General features: G+C 38.3%; 1 protein-coding gene across 5 annotated transcripts in view; it reads right to left on the minus strand.

Annotated features, from left to right (window-relative positions):
* inpp4b (inositol polyphosphate-4-phosphatase type II B) overlaps nucleotides 1-17,447 on the minus strand; it is a 199,897-nt gene that overhangs the window by 18,817 nt on the left and 163,633 nt on the right. For all 5 annotated transcript variants that reach the window (XM_032563682.1, XM_032563683.1, XM_032563681.1 and 2 more), the window contains 5 exons: nucleotides 12,371-12,670; nucleotides 9,750-9,888; nucleotides 1,742-1,914; nucleotides 1,383-1,506; nucleotides 868-994 (listed from right to left, as the gene is read on the minus strand). In XM_032563682.1, the coding sequence (XP_032419573.1) occupies nucleotides 868-994; nucleotides 1,383-1,506; nucleotides 1,742-1,914; nucleotides 9,750-9,888; nucleotides 12,371-12,670 (863 nt within the window). The remainder of the gene's footprint in view (nucleotides 1-867; nucleotides 995-1,382; nucleotides 1,507-1,741; nucleotides 1,915-9,749; nucleotides 9,889-12,370; nucleotides 12,671-17,447) is intronic.

Below are 17,447 nucleotides of genomic sequence, written 5' to 3' on the forward strand. Positions count from 1 at the left end.
TTATGTGAAGAAAAGTGAAACTTGCACCACAGCATGGCTTGATGTTTAACAGGTTAATGTGAGGGAAAAGTTGCTGGAACATTTTCATACATCCCTGTACCTATTTAAGTAACAATGCTGGTCAGAAGAGGAGCAGAGATTTGAAACTACCTGAATGCTATTGTTTTCAAATTACAGTTTTGTTGTAAAGTAACAATCAGACTTGGAAATAGTTGCATTCAACTTTTCTTCTCTTTGTCTCTCCTCACTGGATACATAACCAAATATATAGAATATATAGTGAATGCTCATGCTAGTTACCAAGGCCACCTATCAATGGCTTTCCTGTAGCGATAAGTTGTTTCTCTGCCAGTAAGTACATGAGCTTGATTGACAGCGCTAAAACCCGCCTCCTGGTTCTGATTGGTTGTTTTGGTTGGGGGCAGTGACAGCAGCTCAGCGAGGAAGCAGAGGAGATTGATGTTTTCCCAGATTATCTGTCTCATAAACTGTCACAACATGGTGACCGTTTTAACAAATATACAGAAAAAACATTCTTTATAAAAGTTACAGAATGTAGTTTTAAGATGTAAATGTGAGCAAAGAGGTTAGAAAATAACCAAACAGACATAAAGGGGTGGCAGGACACAGAGTGCAAGCAAAACATCACAATGGATCAGATTTAATATGTCTTTAAGAAAGATTGATAAAGGAATGTGAACGGTTCATGCTGTTACTGTAAATTTAAGTCATAGCTTTCAAATAATAAATTCTCAGCGTGACCTAATCAGTTCTTGAGAAGCGATCATTGATATATTTCTCGTAAAAACTGAGTCATGCCATTGTCACACGAAGTGGCTGAACCTGGCAGGGTGCGAGGAATCTCACCGTCGGCCACAAACTGAAGGCTGCAGGTCACTGAGGTCATCCGCTTTGGCCTCTGTGATCTTGAACGTGACTCTCTGCAGGTCAGAGATTCCAATCTCCATGTCCTCAAGCATCCCGATCTCTTCGCCTGAAACAAAACATCTCCCAGGATTTCATCTCTGCTCCTTACGTCGTTTCCGACATTCAGTAAAATTAAAGGAAAAAACAGCAATAAAGAATGGAGTTTTAAAAATAAATCTGTATTTGTTTCTCTTTCTAAACTAATCTTCTTGGAGTTGTTTAACCTTCACCAGGAAGGAATTGTATGAAACTGAATGAAGCCTTTGTTATAAGAACATTACGCCAAAACCAACAACCCACTCAGTCATCACCTTGTTTTCAAACATGGTGCAACTTGCCACAGCACTTTTCACTCATCAACGTAGTGAACAGTTTTCAAACTAAATGTTCTTCTGCAAAGTGTAGAATAATGAACTGTACTGAGTGGAGGTTTTGTGCTGCTGTGATGTACTCACTGTAAGTGCTCAGCAGGCTCTCGAACTGAGCCACCAGGCCGACGAGGTGGAGCTGCCTCAGGAAGTCTTTGTCCTGCAAGCCTGCGTACAGCCTCATCACAAAGCCACATGCCAGCGCTGCCAGCTGTCGACGTGCAACAACAACAACTTCAAACGCTGCTTTCACGCTTCCCAGCTCAGACAATACGAAAGGCTTTGCTGATTTGAACAGATAGAACTGGGCTGCAGACAAACTGCTCAGATATTTATTAAATTATAACTAAAAGTTCATGAAACAAAAGCCAACATGTGGGGTCAGGTGGAGGCAATAAATAGCATTTTACTCTAAATGTACTGGATGAGTGCAGCCAGCCACCTACTGCCTGACTGAAGACTACGTCTCTCCTCTGCTGCAGGTGGAGGCCTTGAGGTATGCTGCACACTGCCTCCTGCAGGAGGACGAAGGTCATTGCTCTCTTTGCTTTCTCCACCACCTCCAACACGCACTCCTTTAGTCTGGTCACCAGAGGACTCAGCTGCTCTCGCCAGTCACCTGCACAGAAATAAAAGAACAGAAACATTGAGAAAAGGGTCAAAAAGAGTTTAAAACTGAATCTATTAGGATGTGATGTTTTAAATGTGTGCTGAATGTTGGGCAAATCTGGAAAACTTCTTTAAGTTTAAAGGGAATATTCACATCAGTTTGTTCAATGCAGCAAACCAATCACAATGCTGCAGTTATGCTGCTGTTGGATGTCTGAGTAAAATCTGATCAGTATCTTTATACATATGTATGGAAGTGTTTAACTGCCAGAACTCAGAAGCAAATTTAGGATCACTATCAAGTCCTAACAAGAATGTTTCTCGTTACAAGATGCAAAACTTGTTAAAAGATAAAAGCTTCTCGTAACGAGACAAGCTATATATCTTGTTGCAAGAAACGTTTTCATTTCAAGGAGATAAACATACGCTCCTCTGACAGATTATGACTTGTAAAAAATAAAGGGGCTTGCTTTGACTCCTCCTCCTCCAGTTTTCTATAGACAACATCTAAAAATCCCAAGCAACAGGTGTTGCCGTTTTACTGTAATCACCTTTTTTATTTAAAGGAGAAAATATTTTGGTTTTATTACGATATAAATCTTATGAGTTTTCTTGTTTTAATGAGAAATGTTCTCATTTTAATGATAGAAAAATATGCTCCTTTTATTACGACTTATAAAAAAAAAGAGGCTTGTTCATTTTGTTTCTTCTAGACAATATCTAAAATTTCAAAGAGGTGTTGGTGTTTAGTTACGACGTTTTCTATTTAAGAGATAAACTGTTCCTTTTAAAATGCTGTTTAAACAAGATGAGTTTTCCATCTCGTTGTGCAAAGAAAGTTTCTCATTTTACTGAGATATAAAAATTCATTCCTCTCACAGATGACAACTTGTTAAAAAGGCCTTGAGAGCCTCACTATGAATCTTCTTCCTCTCATTCTGTTTCCTCTGCTACTGCATTACAGTTATGATCTTTATATTTAAAAGAGAAGATATTTTGTTTTTAATGACATACATTAAAACCAAACCATAACATTTTTTTTTCTCGTTAAATCGAGAAAGTTTTCTCCTTCATACGAGATTCTGATTCCTGAATATATTTCCAAACTCTGGCAGCTTCTGTACATATAAGAGGTTTCCGCACCTCTGCAAGCAGTTTCAGCCTTGCTGTGAAAGAAGTATCTACAATCAGTGCTTTCATAAATTTATTAACACAATGAAAAGATGTAAATGAGGAAGTGCAAAGCTAGTAGAGGTTGCCTTGATCGGTCTTTTTAGACTCAGTACTGAACTGTGAGGCCCTGAAATGACTTCTGTAGCTTTCCCAGGCTTGCATATGAAATCTTTCACTGCCATTTAATTAAGTCAGCGGTGTCACACTAGTTTGAATTTAGTGTGACACCCCTAATAGGAACCACAAGTTAAACTGTGATTCCAGTTTAACCTGTCAGAGTGCTGGTTTAGCCCGTTGAAGCGAAATGCTAAATTTTTAAGACATACAAAGTCCTATTTGCAGAACTTTGTATGTAAATATTAGGCTTTACATTAAAAGTAGGTCAATATTTTGGCTGTTTAATAAAACAAATTACAAATGTGAACATTAAAATTTTGGCACAAGATAACATTTACATCATCCACCCCACGTTGCTGTCTTGAGGAGGGTGTGCTTCCTAATCCTGGGCCTAAGGGCACACACCTGCATGTTTCCTATTTCAACACACGTGATTTAAAGTAAAGAGTTTTTTTAAATCAGACTTCTGTGGAAACTGATGACTAATTAGTAAAGTATCTTTGAGACAATTTGTTCCTTTGAAGTACCACTCTCGTGCTCTGTTCTCGATTGTTGACAGATTGACAAATCCACCTTCTTCTGTTGACCGTGAATTTTTCTCCACTGAGGCCTGTGACAAATTTGCCATCTTTTTTATAAATAAAACTGTGAAAATAAGGGAAACAATAAACTCCTCTGTGTCTGCTGTTGGGAAACAATTAACTATGTTTTCCCCTAAACAGAACTTACCTTTGATGACCCACTTTAACCTGATCACTCAAAAAGATTTGAGTTACACTTTACATCATATGAAATCATCCACCTGTTCCCTTGACGTCATACCTACGAGTTTATTCTTAAAAGTCTCAGAGGTTTTGGCTCCGGACCTTTTACAAATAATTAACAAGTCACTCTCCTCTGGAGTCTTTCCTCAGGCTCTAAAGACTGCGGTAGTTAAACCACTTCACAAAAAGCATAATCTAGACTCATCAATTTTAAGCAATTATCGACCAATATCAAACTTACCTTTTTTGTCTAAAATACTAGAAAAAATTGTTTTTCAGCAGATAAATGGCTTTCTGGCCCTGAACAACTGTTTTGATGTCCATCAATCAGGTTTCCGTCAACATCACAGCACTGAAACGGCTCTTGTCAAAATATTCAATGACCTCCGTCTAAACACTGACCGTAATAAAATGTCAATATTAGTTTTGCTTGACTTGAGTGCTGCATTCGACACAGTCGATCATGATATTTTATTATTCCAATTAGAAAATTGGGTTGGCATTTCTGGTATAGTACTCAGCTGGCTTAAATCTTACCTGTTCATCGGAACCTTTTGTGTGTCCATAGGCAATTTTAAATCCAAACTGAATGAAATTACATATGGAGTTCCCCAAGGTTCCATCCTGGGGCCGCTTCTTTTTAATATCTATATGCTTCCATTAATTCAAATTATACGAAATAATAAGACAGAATACCACAATTATGCCGATGACACACTTTCACCAGGAGATTACAGTCAGGTTCAAATACTCACTAAATGTATTGAGCAGATTAATGTCTGGATGGGCCAAAATTTCCTCCAACTAAATAAAAATAAAACTGAAATATTAGTGTTCGGACCAAAAGAGCATAGATTAAATATAATCACCCACCTTCAGTCCATTGGATTAAAATGCTCTGACGAAGCTAAGAATCTGTGGGTGATCATGGATCCTGATCTGAACTTTAATAACCACATCAAATCTATCATAAAAACATCATACTACCATCTAAAAAATATTGCTAAAATTACACGACTCATGTCCCCACAAGACTCTGAAAAATTAGTTCATGCCTTTGTTTTTAGTAGACTCGATTACTGCAATGGAATTTTTACTGGATTATCAAAAAAAGCAATAAGACAGCTCCAGCTTCTCCAGAATGCTGCTGCAAGAGTCCTAACTAAAACAAAAAGAGATCAGCATATCAGTCCAGTTCTAAGATCTCTGCGCAGGCTGGCTGTTGCTCAAAGAATAGGATTTAAAATCTCCTTAATGGTTTACAAAGCACTTCATAATAGAAACCCAGACTACATTTCTGATCTTCTTCAACCATATATACCACTCAGACCTTTAAGATCATCAGAATCAAACCTTCTAACTATTCCGAGAGTCAGAACTAAACACGGTGAAGCAGACCAGAACCAAAAGACCTGAGAGGATTGATACAACAACAGCAGATCTTAATGTATTGTGGTGCTAAGCTGTTCAGTGATTTATAAACTAACAACAGCATTTGAAGTTTATTCTCTGAGGTGACGTGCTTCTTGGTTTTAGTGAGAACGCCAGCAGCAGCATTCTGGATCAGCTGCAGCTGGAGGAGTCATTGTTGACAGGTAGTATATTAGTACAGACTCATTTATAGTTTTCCAAAACTGTCCACATAAAAATAAACAAACAAACAAACAAAACAGTCAAGATAATTATTAATTTACCAGCAATGCAGCCTCTAGCTTCAGCTAATGGTGAAAATATTCCAACCAAACATCAACAAGAGAAACTATAGCCTTCTGTAATAATAGTTGACCAACACATTTAATTTTTAAACTCTTCTGCAGAAAAACTCTGCAGAAGATGAACACTTAAAAATAGTGAAATCTTAAATATGGGAAACATGTACCTCTGTTTGGGAGTAAGAGTAGAGATTAATCTGAGGTTGTAATTCACTAATCTGAAATTTCATAAGGATTTGCATTCCATTATTAAAGAGAGCTGGGTATAAACTTCAAATATCAATTGAATATAAAGTCTTTTATATTCCTAAATCCTCCCAATCTGAATTCAAGCACAATGCATTCCATGTTCTTAGCCATCCCTAATGAGCTCTATTGAGCGGCCAGCAGGGGGCAGTGTTGGATAGACATCGCCCAGCATGCTGTAATCTCTTCAGCCTTCACATTCTAAAAAGTTTATGGACAAACACAGATGCAGAGTAGGACTCCCAGCTTGTGAATCACATCAGATTGGGCTGAGCCTCGTATGAGAAATCTCGTTTCATCTCAAACGCCGCCATCAGACCGAGGGGAGAAAAGGAAGAGGAGGACAGATGAGTCCCACTCACCTGCTCTCAAACACATCTGTATAAACATCCACCTCTTCCCGCAGCAATTTCTCATCAAAAGTCCAGACATTACCCATGACAACCAGAAGTTAAAGCCGTTCTCATGATTCTACCCACGTTTAGAGTTCGGTAAGCAGACGGCCGCCTGCTCTGAGGCAGCTCAGCATCTTACTAAAGGAGCTCTGGGGGCTGCCGGAGAACCAGGTGCTCTGGCCTTGTTCCTTGCACACATGCACCAAATAATAAAAATACACCAGCATTTCTACAGAAGCAGTGGAGCGACCTAAATGGAGAGATCCTCCAAAAGTGATGCTGCTGCCCTGGGTGCCAGCTGGCAGCTGCATCGGGGTGTCTCCCTCTGAACAGAAGCTTCAGAAAGGATTTGATAGCAACAGGGAACACGTCTGCATAAACTGAGCAGGGTTGATTCACATTTTTATGTCAACATTTAGCAGACTTCATTTAAATTTCTGTAATCCTTTCTCATTTATCAACATTATTAATACTAGTTCACAATGAATCTATGACAGATATTTCTATTTCTGGTCAGATTTTGAATAAAGAACCTGAATATCGATGGTTTAATGACAGAGAGACGGACAGATGAGTGGTGTCCAAACTCTATGTTTTGGTTCTTTAGCTGGATCAGAAAACTTGAATTGACTGATTAGGTCTCATGTGAAAACATGTAATTCAGCAAACTGAATCAGCTAAAGTAGCTAAAGTGTTTCCAGAACAAGCAGGGCTAATAAAAAGCTCAAACAGTGGTCATATGGGTAGAAATCATTACTAAAGAGAGAGTGAATAGTTTGAACTCTAGCTGCACTTTGACAAATTGTTGGAAAAATTCAAGACCAGTGCTCCTGTCTCCAGGAAGTGGAAACCAAAAATAGCCGACTTCAAGAGCGAAGTGTAATAATTCGTCAGAGAAATCCAGGGCAACGTCTGAGCAACTGGAAGCTTAGAAGTTCGGTTCTATCGCAGACACATTGAAATACAGCAGTGTGCATGGCAGGACTGCAAGAAGAAAGCAACAGCTCTTCAGAAGAAGTATTATAAGGTTCCCATGAAACAGGCAAAGAGCTGCTGAAAAAAAACACAACTCTCTGGATGAATGAGACTAAAATAAAACTTTGTAGATTAAAGAAGAATTGCTATGTTTGGACCAGGAGAATACGGTTTCATCTCTGGGAGTCTTTGCTGCTGGATTTGAAGTTAAGCCACACTGTCACCACTCTGAGTTACCAGGGAAGTTAGTCCTTGAGCTGGCTGTGGCTCGCTGGGAAATGTAGTCCCAAGGTGGAACAGGAAAATGTTCTACATGTCAAGGTGTCTTTGGACCAGATAAGATAAGATAAGATAAGATAAGATAAGATTTATTGTCATTGTCATCAACAGATTACAACGAGATTGAGATTTGCTCGACTCGAGTTAAGATGCAGGTTATGTGTATATACATAATATACAAAGATCCAGACAGGAATCCTGAAGTTAAAGCTAAACTGCTTACAGGGGAGTGAATGTGAGTGTTTGTGAGTGTGCATAGGTGAATGGTGTAAAAGTGCTTTAACTGGATCTATAAAATAGCAGCATAAGTAGGTAGGTGGGGGAATCCAGTAAGTGCTGCTGAATTAAAACCACAGGCTCTCGCTGGGTTTGTGAGAGAGCAGCAATGCTGAACATTGTTGCTAGAAGTGCAGCTTTGCATCCATAACACAATTGTCTTATAAAAAGACCTCAGTATTTGTTTTTCTAATTAAAAAAGGCCAGAATACATAATATTTTGACACTCAAAAACCTAAAAGTCTTCAAGGTACGATAATTAACATTAAATAGTTTTTATGGCAGGTGAGTAATATTCATAGCACAACTGTCTTATAAAAAAGGCTACCGTGTTATTTTTATTTAAAAAAGCCAGAATTGAATATATTGTGGAGCTCAAAAACCCCAAATCTTGAAAGTATAAAGCAAAAAACAGTCAGCTTTAAATAGTTTTTCATGGCATATAAGTAATATTCAAACTAGTGCTGCCATTTAGTTAAAAAATCTAATCAGACTAATCAGACTCCAGCACTGTGATAAATCACAATTAATCACCATGCTTAACTTTGTCAGACTGAAATGTGCGTTTTCAATAAATATTTAAGAAAATGTTTTATCGTCTAAAAACGGTTTTCTGGGATTTTCTATTCACAAAGGTTTGGAAGAAGTCGTTTTGTTTAAAAATTTAGAAATGTTAACTATAAATTCGTTGTGCTTCAGTGGAAGATTAGCGCATTAACGTTGACAGCTGACATTCATACACAATACTTTGAAATAAAAACAACCCATGGAGTCAGACCCTCTCAAACCTACAATATCTGCAACTTTTAATGAATAATTACTTCCTTGTCTGGAGTGGAAATTTGGTAAATGGATTTGTGTTGCAGCAGATGAAGACAACACTCTTATTTTCCTAAATGATCCTGCAGGAAATGTGGAAAAACTTTATCTAAGTAAACAGGAAGACAAATTTCTCCTCAACTACCTACAGCAGCCTCACAGTTTGTGACATTTGTTACCTGAGGATTATGAAATCATTGGAATCTGGGAGCAACAACCCACATCTGAAGGGCAAGGGGAAAAAGCACAGTTCATGCCATGGCAAGAACAGATTGCTCATACATGGAGTCAGAAGCTGCAAGCAAGATATTTTCCATTCAAGAAAAATTAAACCTTGATTTTTCTATTCATATTTACTGTTTGAAGTCCACAAATCATATAATTTGAGTCAATAACTGCTCAACATAATCTTCCTTTTGTTTACCCATTAACTGCAACACCAACTCTTTTTTTCCCAGTGCCTGAGCCAAATGAATGAGAGAGTGATTGCACATCATTATTTTAACTTCTTTTCCAACCACCACATGTGTGGAATTATCTTGAAGTCACGTTTCAGGGCCAGACAACACACTGCTGTGAAAATACTAAAATACTGCAGACAGGCTCAGAGTGAATTGTCAGAACATTTTGACAGCTGTTCTTGTTAAAACCTCACATGTAAAACAAGGACTGTTTGTGCAGAAAACTGAGCCTTGCACAATCTTTACAAAAATGTTATGACATTTGATGAGAAAAACAGGAGTCCCGCGGTATTAGAGTGAAAATGCTGGTCAGAACAGGAGCAGGAATTACAACTTCAACTTGAATTCTGCCAGTATTTGAGTTTTTGAAATGACAATTTTTGTCTTATGCATCGATGCCCCAGAGAATATTTCAAATGTATCATCATCATCGATCACTTTCAACTCCCTTCTTCACTGCTCTGAGATAACTTTTTTGTTTTATGTCTCTTCTCAACTTTTGCACATGAACAAAATTACAACAAGATACAAACCAGAACCAACTGAAAGGGAAAACCTGTACTCAGTTTAACCTTTTCAATTCCAAACTGTAAGCCTTGCAGGTAAAACGGCGTAAACAGCGTTTCACCTGGGTTGTGTGAGGTGATGACATCAGCAAGCTGTTGCTCCGGCGCTGGCTCTGGTTTGCTGTTGTCACCTTCGAGGAGTTTATCCACCATGGCGATCACACAGTTGAGACATTTGGCGACGTTGGCCCAAACTCTATCCTGAGGAAGAGATCACACAACCACCAATCAGGCCAGATCAGCTTCACCGATTCTGCTTGTCTGAGGCAGCAAGATGGAAAGAAAGCCAAAGAAATAAAAACAAAGAAAACGAAACACAGCAAAAACTCTCTTTGTGTTCAACAGATCAAAAGGAAAAGGCTGTATGGATTATGCTCAAAGCATTTCCTTTGTTTCTTCCATTTCTTCTCTTTATTCTGGGTTTCAGTGATGAACTGAGGCTCATTTTTTTGGTGTGTGTGTGTGTGTGGGTGTGCGGGTGTGTGTGTGTGTGTGTGTTTGCATTTATTGGTTAAAAAAATGATTCAAGAGGTTTAAATGCAAAGAAATAATTTAATCAGTGTCTCTGCTGTCAGTGTGACAGCAGCTGTTTTCACAAAGTAGCCTGAACGCTCACTTGAGAAACTGGCTTAGTTTCAATGATAAGATTATTACACAATAATCCTGCACACTCAGTTTGTCACAGTGAAATATTCTAATTCCTGGTAAATTAATTTCCACTAAAATGAAGGAAAATGTCCAGCGTGTAACTAAATTTTCCCGGTAATTGACATGATTGGCCAAAACATTGACGTCTGTTTAAAACAGTAAAATTTCCTTCGTTTGCTGAGAGTTTTATGATTATGCTTATAATTAGTTTTCTGATTAATATACAAGAAATAAACTGAAATCTACATAACATTTACTGTAAAATATCTGTGTGGCAGTTTTACCAAAACAATGTTTTATTAGATTATGTAGTTATGCAAAGGTATTAAACCACCTGCAGATTAGGTTCTTATAAAAAGGCTACTTTAACTTTTTAAAGCAGTCTGGATATATAAAGATCATTAAAACTTTTCCCTAAAACTGATTTTTGAATGTTTTATTGTCCAATCCTTATTCAAAAAGTCGTCTGCTAAACGTTTGGAAGCAAAATATAGACTTTTAAGACACTTAATCTACTTTTAAGAAGAAGCCTAATTTTTTTCTTGCCTTGGTTATTCTGAGGTATTTGTGTAATTGTGATGCTGTAGACCATTTTTCTTTAATACAATATTTTCTCTTACTACTCTCCATTTGCACATTCTTTGCAGTTACTGCTGCCATTCACTTTGATTTCTGTTTTATTTTAATTGAAGAAACACCTGATGTTCTGTTTGGCTGCATCTTGCCTGGATGTACTTGTTGACTGAACTGTAATTGGCTTAGATTCCTAAGAGAATTTCTCATTTCTTTCTATGAGAAAGATTCTGTTAATCTTTCTCATAGAAAGTGTTTCTGTCTCAGTGATTCTGAGTTTAGATTGGTCACTTTTCTGGACAAAGCCATTAATAGAGCTACATCTGGCACTATTAATGTAAACTTATGGTTTTTTTCTTTCATACTTCTAGTACTTCTGGTCCAGTTCTTCCTTGTGTAGCTTTTTTCCCTGAATCAAGCTATTGACAGATCTATTGCTGATTTCATTGCTCTTCAACCCCAAAGTCAGTTGGAGGTGACCGGGGTTCTCCCACTCTCACCCTTTGCTCAGGAGGAAGACTTGCTGCCAAGTCAGTGGCTCCATCCACTCTGCAGGACTTTGTAGATATTTTTTTATTTACCCTTTTGCATTAAATTTGACTCCGTGTGTCATAATTTGAGCTGAATTTGACTGTGTTTTCAGATTCTACTGGAATTAATTGGATTTGAACCGAATGCTGGACTGAATTTGACTCCATTTAGTTAGATTCAAACTATTTGTTTTCAAAAGGGCTTTGAGATTAGATCTAATGTTAATTGGGCATGTATGAATAACCTGAACTAAATTTAATTGGATTAAATCACTTTTAATTCACTGTTTGTCATTTTCAATCTTTCTGTCTATAATATGTGTCAAACTCAAGACCCGGGGACTAAAACCACATAGTGTTTTTATGTGGCCGTCTGGACTATTAAAGAGCACATACAGTAAATAGTATCATCAAGATGACGGTTGTGTGCTTGAATATTATTTTATCAATCAAATCAAAGCAGTTTATATCTGTGTGTTGCTAAAATTTATCAATCAGTCCCTCTAGTTTTTGAAGTTATTTTTAGCCAGCTATGAGGCACAGTGGTGAAAGTTACTCAATGGGTTGTTGCTAGGTAACCAAAGAGTGAGTGAGTTAGTTGATGCCACCAATCTTGCTTAGCATGAGAGGTTGATCAGCTAGAGCCTTTCCTCTGCCTACATCTCCCAGAATGCTGCGCGGTTCTGGATCCAAGTTCAGTGAATATTCTCTGTATTGAATATTGAATCAAATGTATTATAAATTGATGTTGATAACGTCTCCATTGTGATATATATTGTTATTGATTTATTGTCCAGCCCTACTCCTGACCAACTCAATATTTTAATGATATATTTAACTGGTATTCACACCTGTTTTGTCCTTAGTAGAAAGGGAGTTGTGGTAAAAGTGTTGTGGAGGGTAATAAGTTGAAGAAGTATCCGGATACCAACCCATTCCTCCTCGTCATACTCTTTGTGGTGTGGTATGGAGTCTTGGTGCTTCAGCGACCCGCCATCTCCTCCTTTCACATTATTACACGCCACCGGGCTTTCTGTGTCAGGCGTGGCCGGACTGTGGCCCGGTAGTCCTTGGACCGGACTGTGATTCAGGTCCCCACCCTGGCTTTGCTGGTGACACAGCACTGGAGTTTGCTTCTGGCTCTTGGAGACGTACCCGGGCCGGGCCGCGTGCAGCGCTAGCAGGGCGCTCTTGACCAATTCGTCCTTAAGCGTGTGGACAAACTGCTCCGTCTGCAGCAAACGAAGAAGGAAAGAGATTGGAAAAAAACAGACAGTGGAAACTACACAACAAATAATAATGGAAGTGCTGAAGAAACAAAGCAGACAGGGTGTGTGAGACAGGAAGGGCCGTCACGTCGGCGAGGCGGAGTGGGTTTGAAGAAAATACTGAGAAGTATTTACAGAGGAAGAGAAAAGAAACAAGGAAAATGAACACAGTCCTTCAGTATAAGGAAGACGCTCTCCATTACCTCACCTCAATGGAAGAGGAGAATAACAGCAACAAACAACAAACAATTCAATTACTCCTCCTCCAGCCTTCCTCTCCAAGGAGCCCTCCCCTTCTGATGTCAAATTCACCAGCTACTGTTTGCTGCTGATCATCCTGGAAGCTGCTGCGACTCCCAGGAGCAACTCAGTTACCAAAGCTGTTTTATCACCACAAAAATGCATCTAAACAAAACACAACAGCCAGAATGCCAAAAGGAGACCTATAGGGTCTTTGCATACATGGACACAGTCCATATTTTTATGCTTCGACCCCTCCGATGTGGACCGAGTGCAGAGAGAAACTGCAGGGAGTTCTCCGCCAGCCCTAAAGAAAAGCACTGCAGTGTCAAATCTCCAGCCACCTCTGGGCTGCTTCCTGCACAGCTTTACAGGCTAGTCCAAACTTCAGCTGGCTTTGCCCCCATGAAGAACTCTCCTTTTTAAGAGACTGGGTGTAAAAGTAACCCAGTGGTTTTTAAGCAAATCGTGGTAACACTTTATTTGAAGGGGTGTGCATAAGACTGACATGATGCTGTCATAAACATAACGCAACCAGTCATAAAGATGAAGGAGTCTTCATAAATGTCATTCGGTAAATAATGACACTTTTAATGGAAAGTTGCATTGAAAGTCCATTAAAAAGCGTCAACTTTTCATTATTTGGTAAATATTGAAACTTCTAATGCAAAGTTCCATTAAAACTTGCATTAAAAGACCATTAAAATTGTTAACTTTGCATTTGGTTATGTCATGTCATGTTTATGACAGTGTTGTGTCAGTCTTATGCACATCCCTTCAAATAAAGTGTTACTCAAATTGTCATTTCTAAAAAATAGGGTTTCTTCCCTGTGTGACAAACTTTTTGGAAATGTCATCATCACTTCAATTTTAGTAAAACAAAAAACAAAATAAAAAAACTTTTCTATTGAAACCTCAGGAAAAATTGACAAATTTTCTCACAAACTGATAGTTTCAATGTAGAATTTCCATGTTTTTTCTCGAAAATATTTTACATTTACTTCTCCATAGCCAAATATTTGTTTTTCTGCAATGGCTCTACAACTCCAATAGTCTATTTCAAAGAGCATATGTCTTATGATGCAATTTGCCATGAATAAAAATACATTTACTAACACAGGAAAGCTGCTGCACATAAATGAGTGAAAGATTAAATATCCAAACAGTCAAAAGAAGAAAACAGATGCAAAAACTACAACTTTTGGCAAAAATTTGAGATTCAAATCAGGCTGAAATTAAGCTCTGCTTATCTGACCTTAAAATGAATTTGCAACCTGAATTCAAGTATTAGTCACTTCTCTAAGTGACTAACACTTAGAGAAGTGTATTAGTCTCTAAGTATTAGTTCACTAAAGTGAGTTCACAAAGTAAAATATTGTATTTAAAATTTAAGCTTGATCAGAAGGTCAAAGCACTGGTGATTCATTGAAAATTAACAAGATAAAACCATGATCAAAAAAGAGTGGTCCAAATTGTCATGGTTTATTGCAGGAAGTGTAGATAATGTGTTTAAAATGTTAAAAAGAAAATTGAAGATATATTTTAAGGCCAAAGATAAATTGTGCGCATCTCTGCAAAAAATACTTCTTTGTGTAATTTATCAACATCCATCTTTGAAAAGGCTGAAACGCTGAGCATCCCTGAAGATAAAGAGTTGGTTGTCTTTCTGTAGGTTGCAGAATCTGCTGATTTGATCTGGAATGAGGAGCATCTCAGTCTGAAAGCGCCTCAGCGCGATCCGACTGCGAAGAAAATTTTTTATCTTTGATCTGGGAAAGAGAAGAAACATAGAAATCCATTCACCCTCAATGATTTCCCCCTGAAGGATGAGCACATTTGGGTTCTTAAAAATAGAACTTGCTCAGTTCTCTTCTAGTTACTTTGTTTTAGAAACAGGAATGAAACTGGTCAGATCTCAGCTACTACTTAAGATGGTATATTTCCACATATGTAGATGGATACAGATCAAATCCCACAGTTTCTCGTTTTTCTTTTTAACGTAGCAAACCAGGAACATGGTAACATTCCAAGGACACAGCTGAAGGCAGGGAAGATTAGTCCGTTCACTGTGATTATCATCAGCGTGACATTATTATCATCATCAACAGAGTCATTATTATATAAAGACAAGAAACTTTTTTTATACCCAGAGCTAATCAAGAAGTAGAAAGGCGCTGACTTACTGGAAACAGTGAATAACGATAGTTGAGGCAGACCTTGGAAAGATCTTGGAAAGAATTTTTTTTACTCTACATGCTGTGCTCCTTATTTAGACAAATCTGTATGTTGCTGCTCTGTAAGACAAGCCCTTAATTAAAAAAATTATTAGAACAGTTAACGGTCTTAGTGCAAAACAACACTAAAATACAAGTAGCTGCTTGTTCTGAAATGAGACGAAACGATTAGAAGCTGAGACGAGGCAAGCAGCGGTGAATACCAACTCACAGCAATAAAAACAATCAAACGCCTTACAGCTACTAAAGGTATAAAATGCAAATAACTATACAAACACTAACAGAAAAACATAATCTGTTCCAGTAAAATAAACAGTCTGATCTCTAGAGGAATAAAATTACTTAGGTAAAAGCAATAATGATTTCTTAAACTAATGAATTAAAAACACAGATGGTCACATAATGGAAGGACGCCTCACCACAGGGCAAACTGTACCCACAGGTGAAATATGACAGTGGCAGAATCATGACCTGGGGTTACTTTGCTTCAGATGGAGCTAGACTTGAACAATTTCAAGTTAGAACAATATCCAAGTCCAGATGTGGGATACTGACAAACTCCTACCAAAGAAGACTGAGTCTAAAGGTGTTTTAAGTCATATTTTGGAGAATTTTATCCACGAACTATGAATGTTGTAGGAATTTCTGAATAAAGGTTTGTACTGCCAATATTGTGGAAATGACTTAACATTTTTTGCTTGCATTCAGTCAGTCTAAGGGCACTGGATTGGGTTTGTACTGTTCCAGAAATAGACAGGTTTATCTGAGAAAATTTGGGGCATTTCATGAGGAATTACAAGGTTTTAATTTTTTTTGAATATCTGTTTTGATGCCATCCATTTTCAAAATGCGTCGTAATGGCCAAACCTTTCAGGAGTCTGGGCTGGACTTGGAACCCGTTGATAACTGCTTGCAGTTCTAGTTGTTTCAGGGTTTGCACAATAGAGATGTTTAGTCTCAACAGGTGTTTTCGCAGGACAGCCTCAAAATGCTACCAAACTAGCTTAATGTTTTAGGTAGAATCTCAGAAGACTCCGCCATCGTTTGTATGTAAAGATATGTCAGACTCAACACACAGCTACAGTCTTAAAAAACTATTGGCTGATGGTAGCTTCATACTAAGCAGTTTGCTGAAGAGCCAGGCTAATGTTAGCGTGTTGAATCCTTTAATCTCCATGGCAACCATTCAGCTGTGCAAAACGCCCGCAGCGTTTTGCCCAAGCTGTGCCTCACAGGAGCTGTGCCTTCGAGGCACAGATCCTCCTCAGAGCTGCAGTTTTCAAGCTTCTGCCTCACAGAGCAGCTCTCCCCCGCGACTCTCCTACTCAGCTCCTTCAGACTAGCAGCAGCAATTAGGAAACACCTGGTGGAACTGTGCATATGCTGAGCTCATTATAGGAGCTACTTCGCATTGTAACACTGGTGAAAACGTTGCTAAAGAGCTAATAAAGGAGCAATGTTGAGATGACTTCCTCAAAGTGGAGTTTCAGAAGGAGCAGGAGTTTTTAAAGGGACAGAGGCCCAATTTCAAGGTGGTATATTATGAAGTCAAATTCCTTTTAAGTTATATTTGATATGCAGAGCAACTGAAGGTAACACTGATTATTGATTATGCTATAAAAGGATGCAGAAAAACACCGCCCCTTTAAGCAAAGTACATAATTACGTTCAAAGCAATTTTCATTGTCATACCATTTTCATCAACATAAATAGAAACCTTTGACATTTATGAGACTCCTTTCAGTCTAACTGATTTAAATGAAGGCAAACACATGGTCGAACCTTTACACTTGTTGTTTATTCATGGACTTTACAAGAAACACAAGTAAGAACTTTAAGCTTTGAATTTCTCTCCATCAACTCTCAGTAAAAGATTTAATTCAATAAATCGGTTATATATTTGACCACCTAACAGGAAACAAAAACCCGTATTTGTGGTACATTAAAACATTCCAGGCTTTACATGTTTACAAAGCTGCACCACTCAAAGTCTCTGCACACTGTTTCAGGCATGTGTCTGCATAAAAATGTTTGTGTGCTGCTCCTTCATCATGGACTTTGGGATTTGAAGAGAGAGAGAGAGAGAGAGAGAGAGAGAGAGAGAGAGAGATGTCATCATCAGCTTTCTGACAAACACACAAACCCGTTCACATTTCCACCTCCTGCTGCTTCACACACAAACACAGACAAACCCAGCTTGAGATTTTAATCAGCGCGCGGCCCTCCTTGTGCTGACCAGGCCAGGGGCTTGCTCGGCCAGCGTGTGC

Source organism: Xiphophorus hellerii, chromosome 5 (assembly GCF_003331165.1).
Source record: "Xiphophorus hellerii strain 12219 chromosome 5, Xiphophorus_hellerii-4.1, whole genome shotgun sequence".
Lineage (NCBI taxonomy): Eukaryota > Metazoa > Chordata > Actinopteri > Cyprinodontiformes > Poeciliidae > Xiphophorus > Xiphophorus hellerii.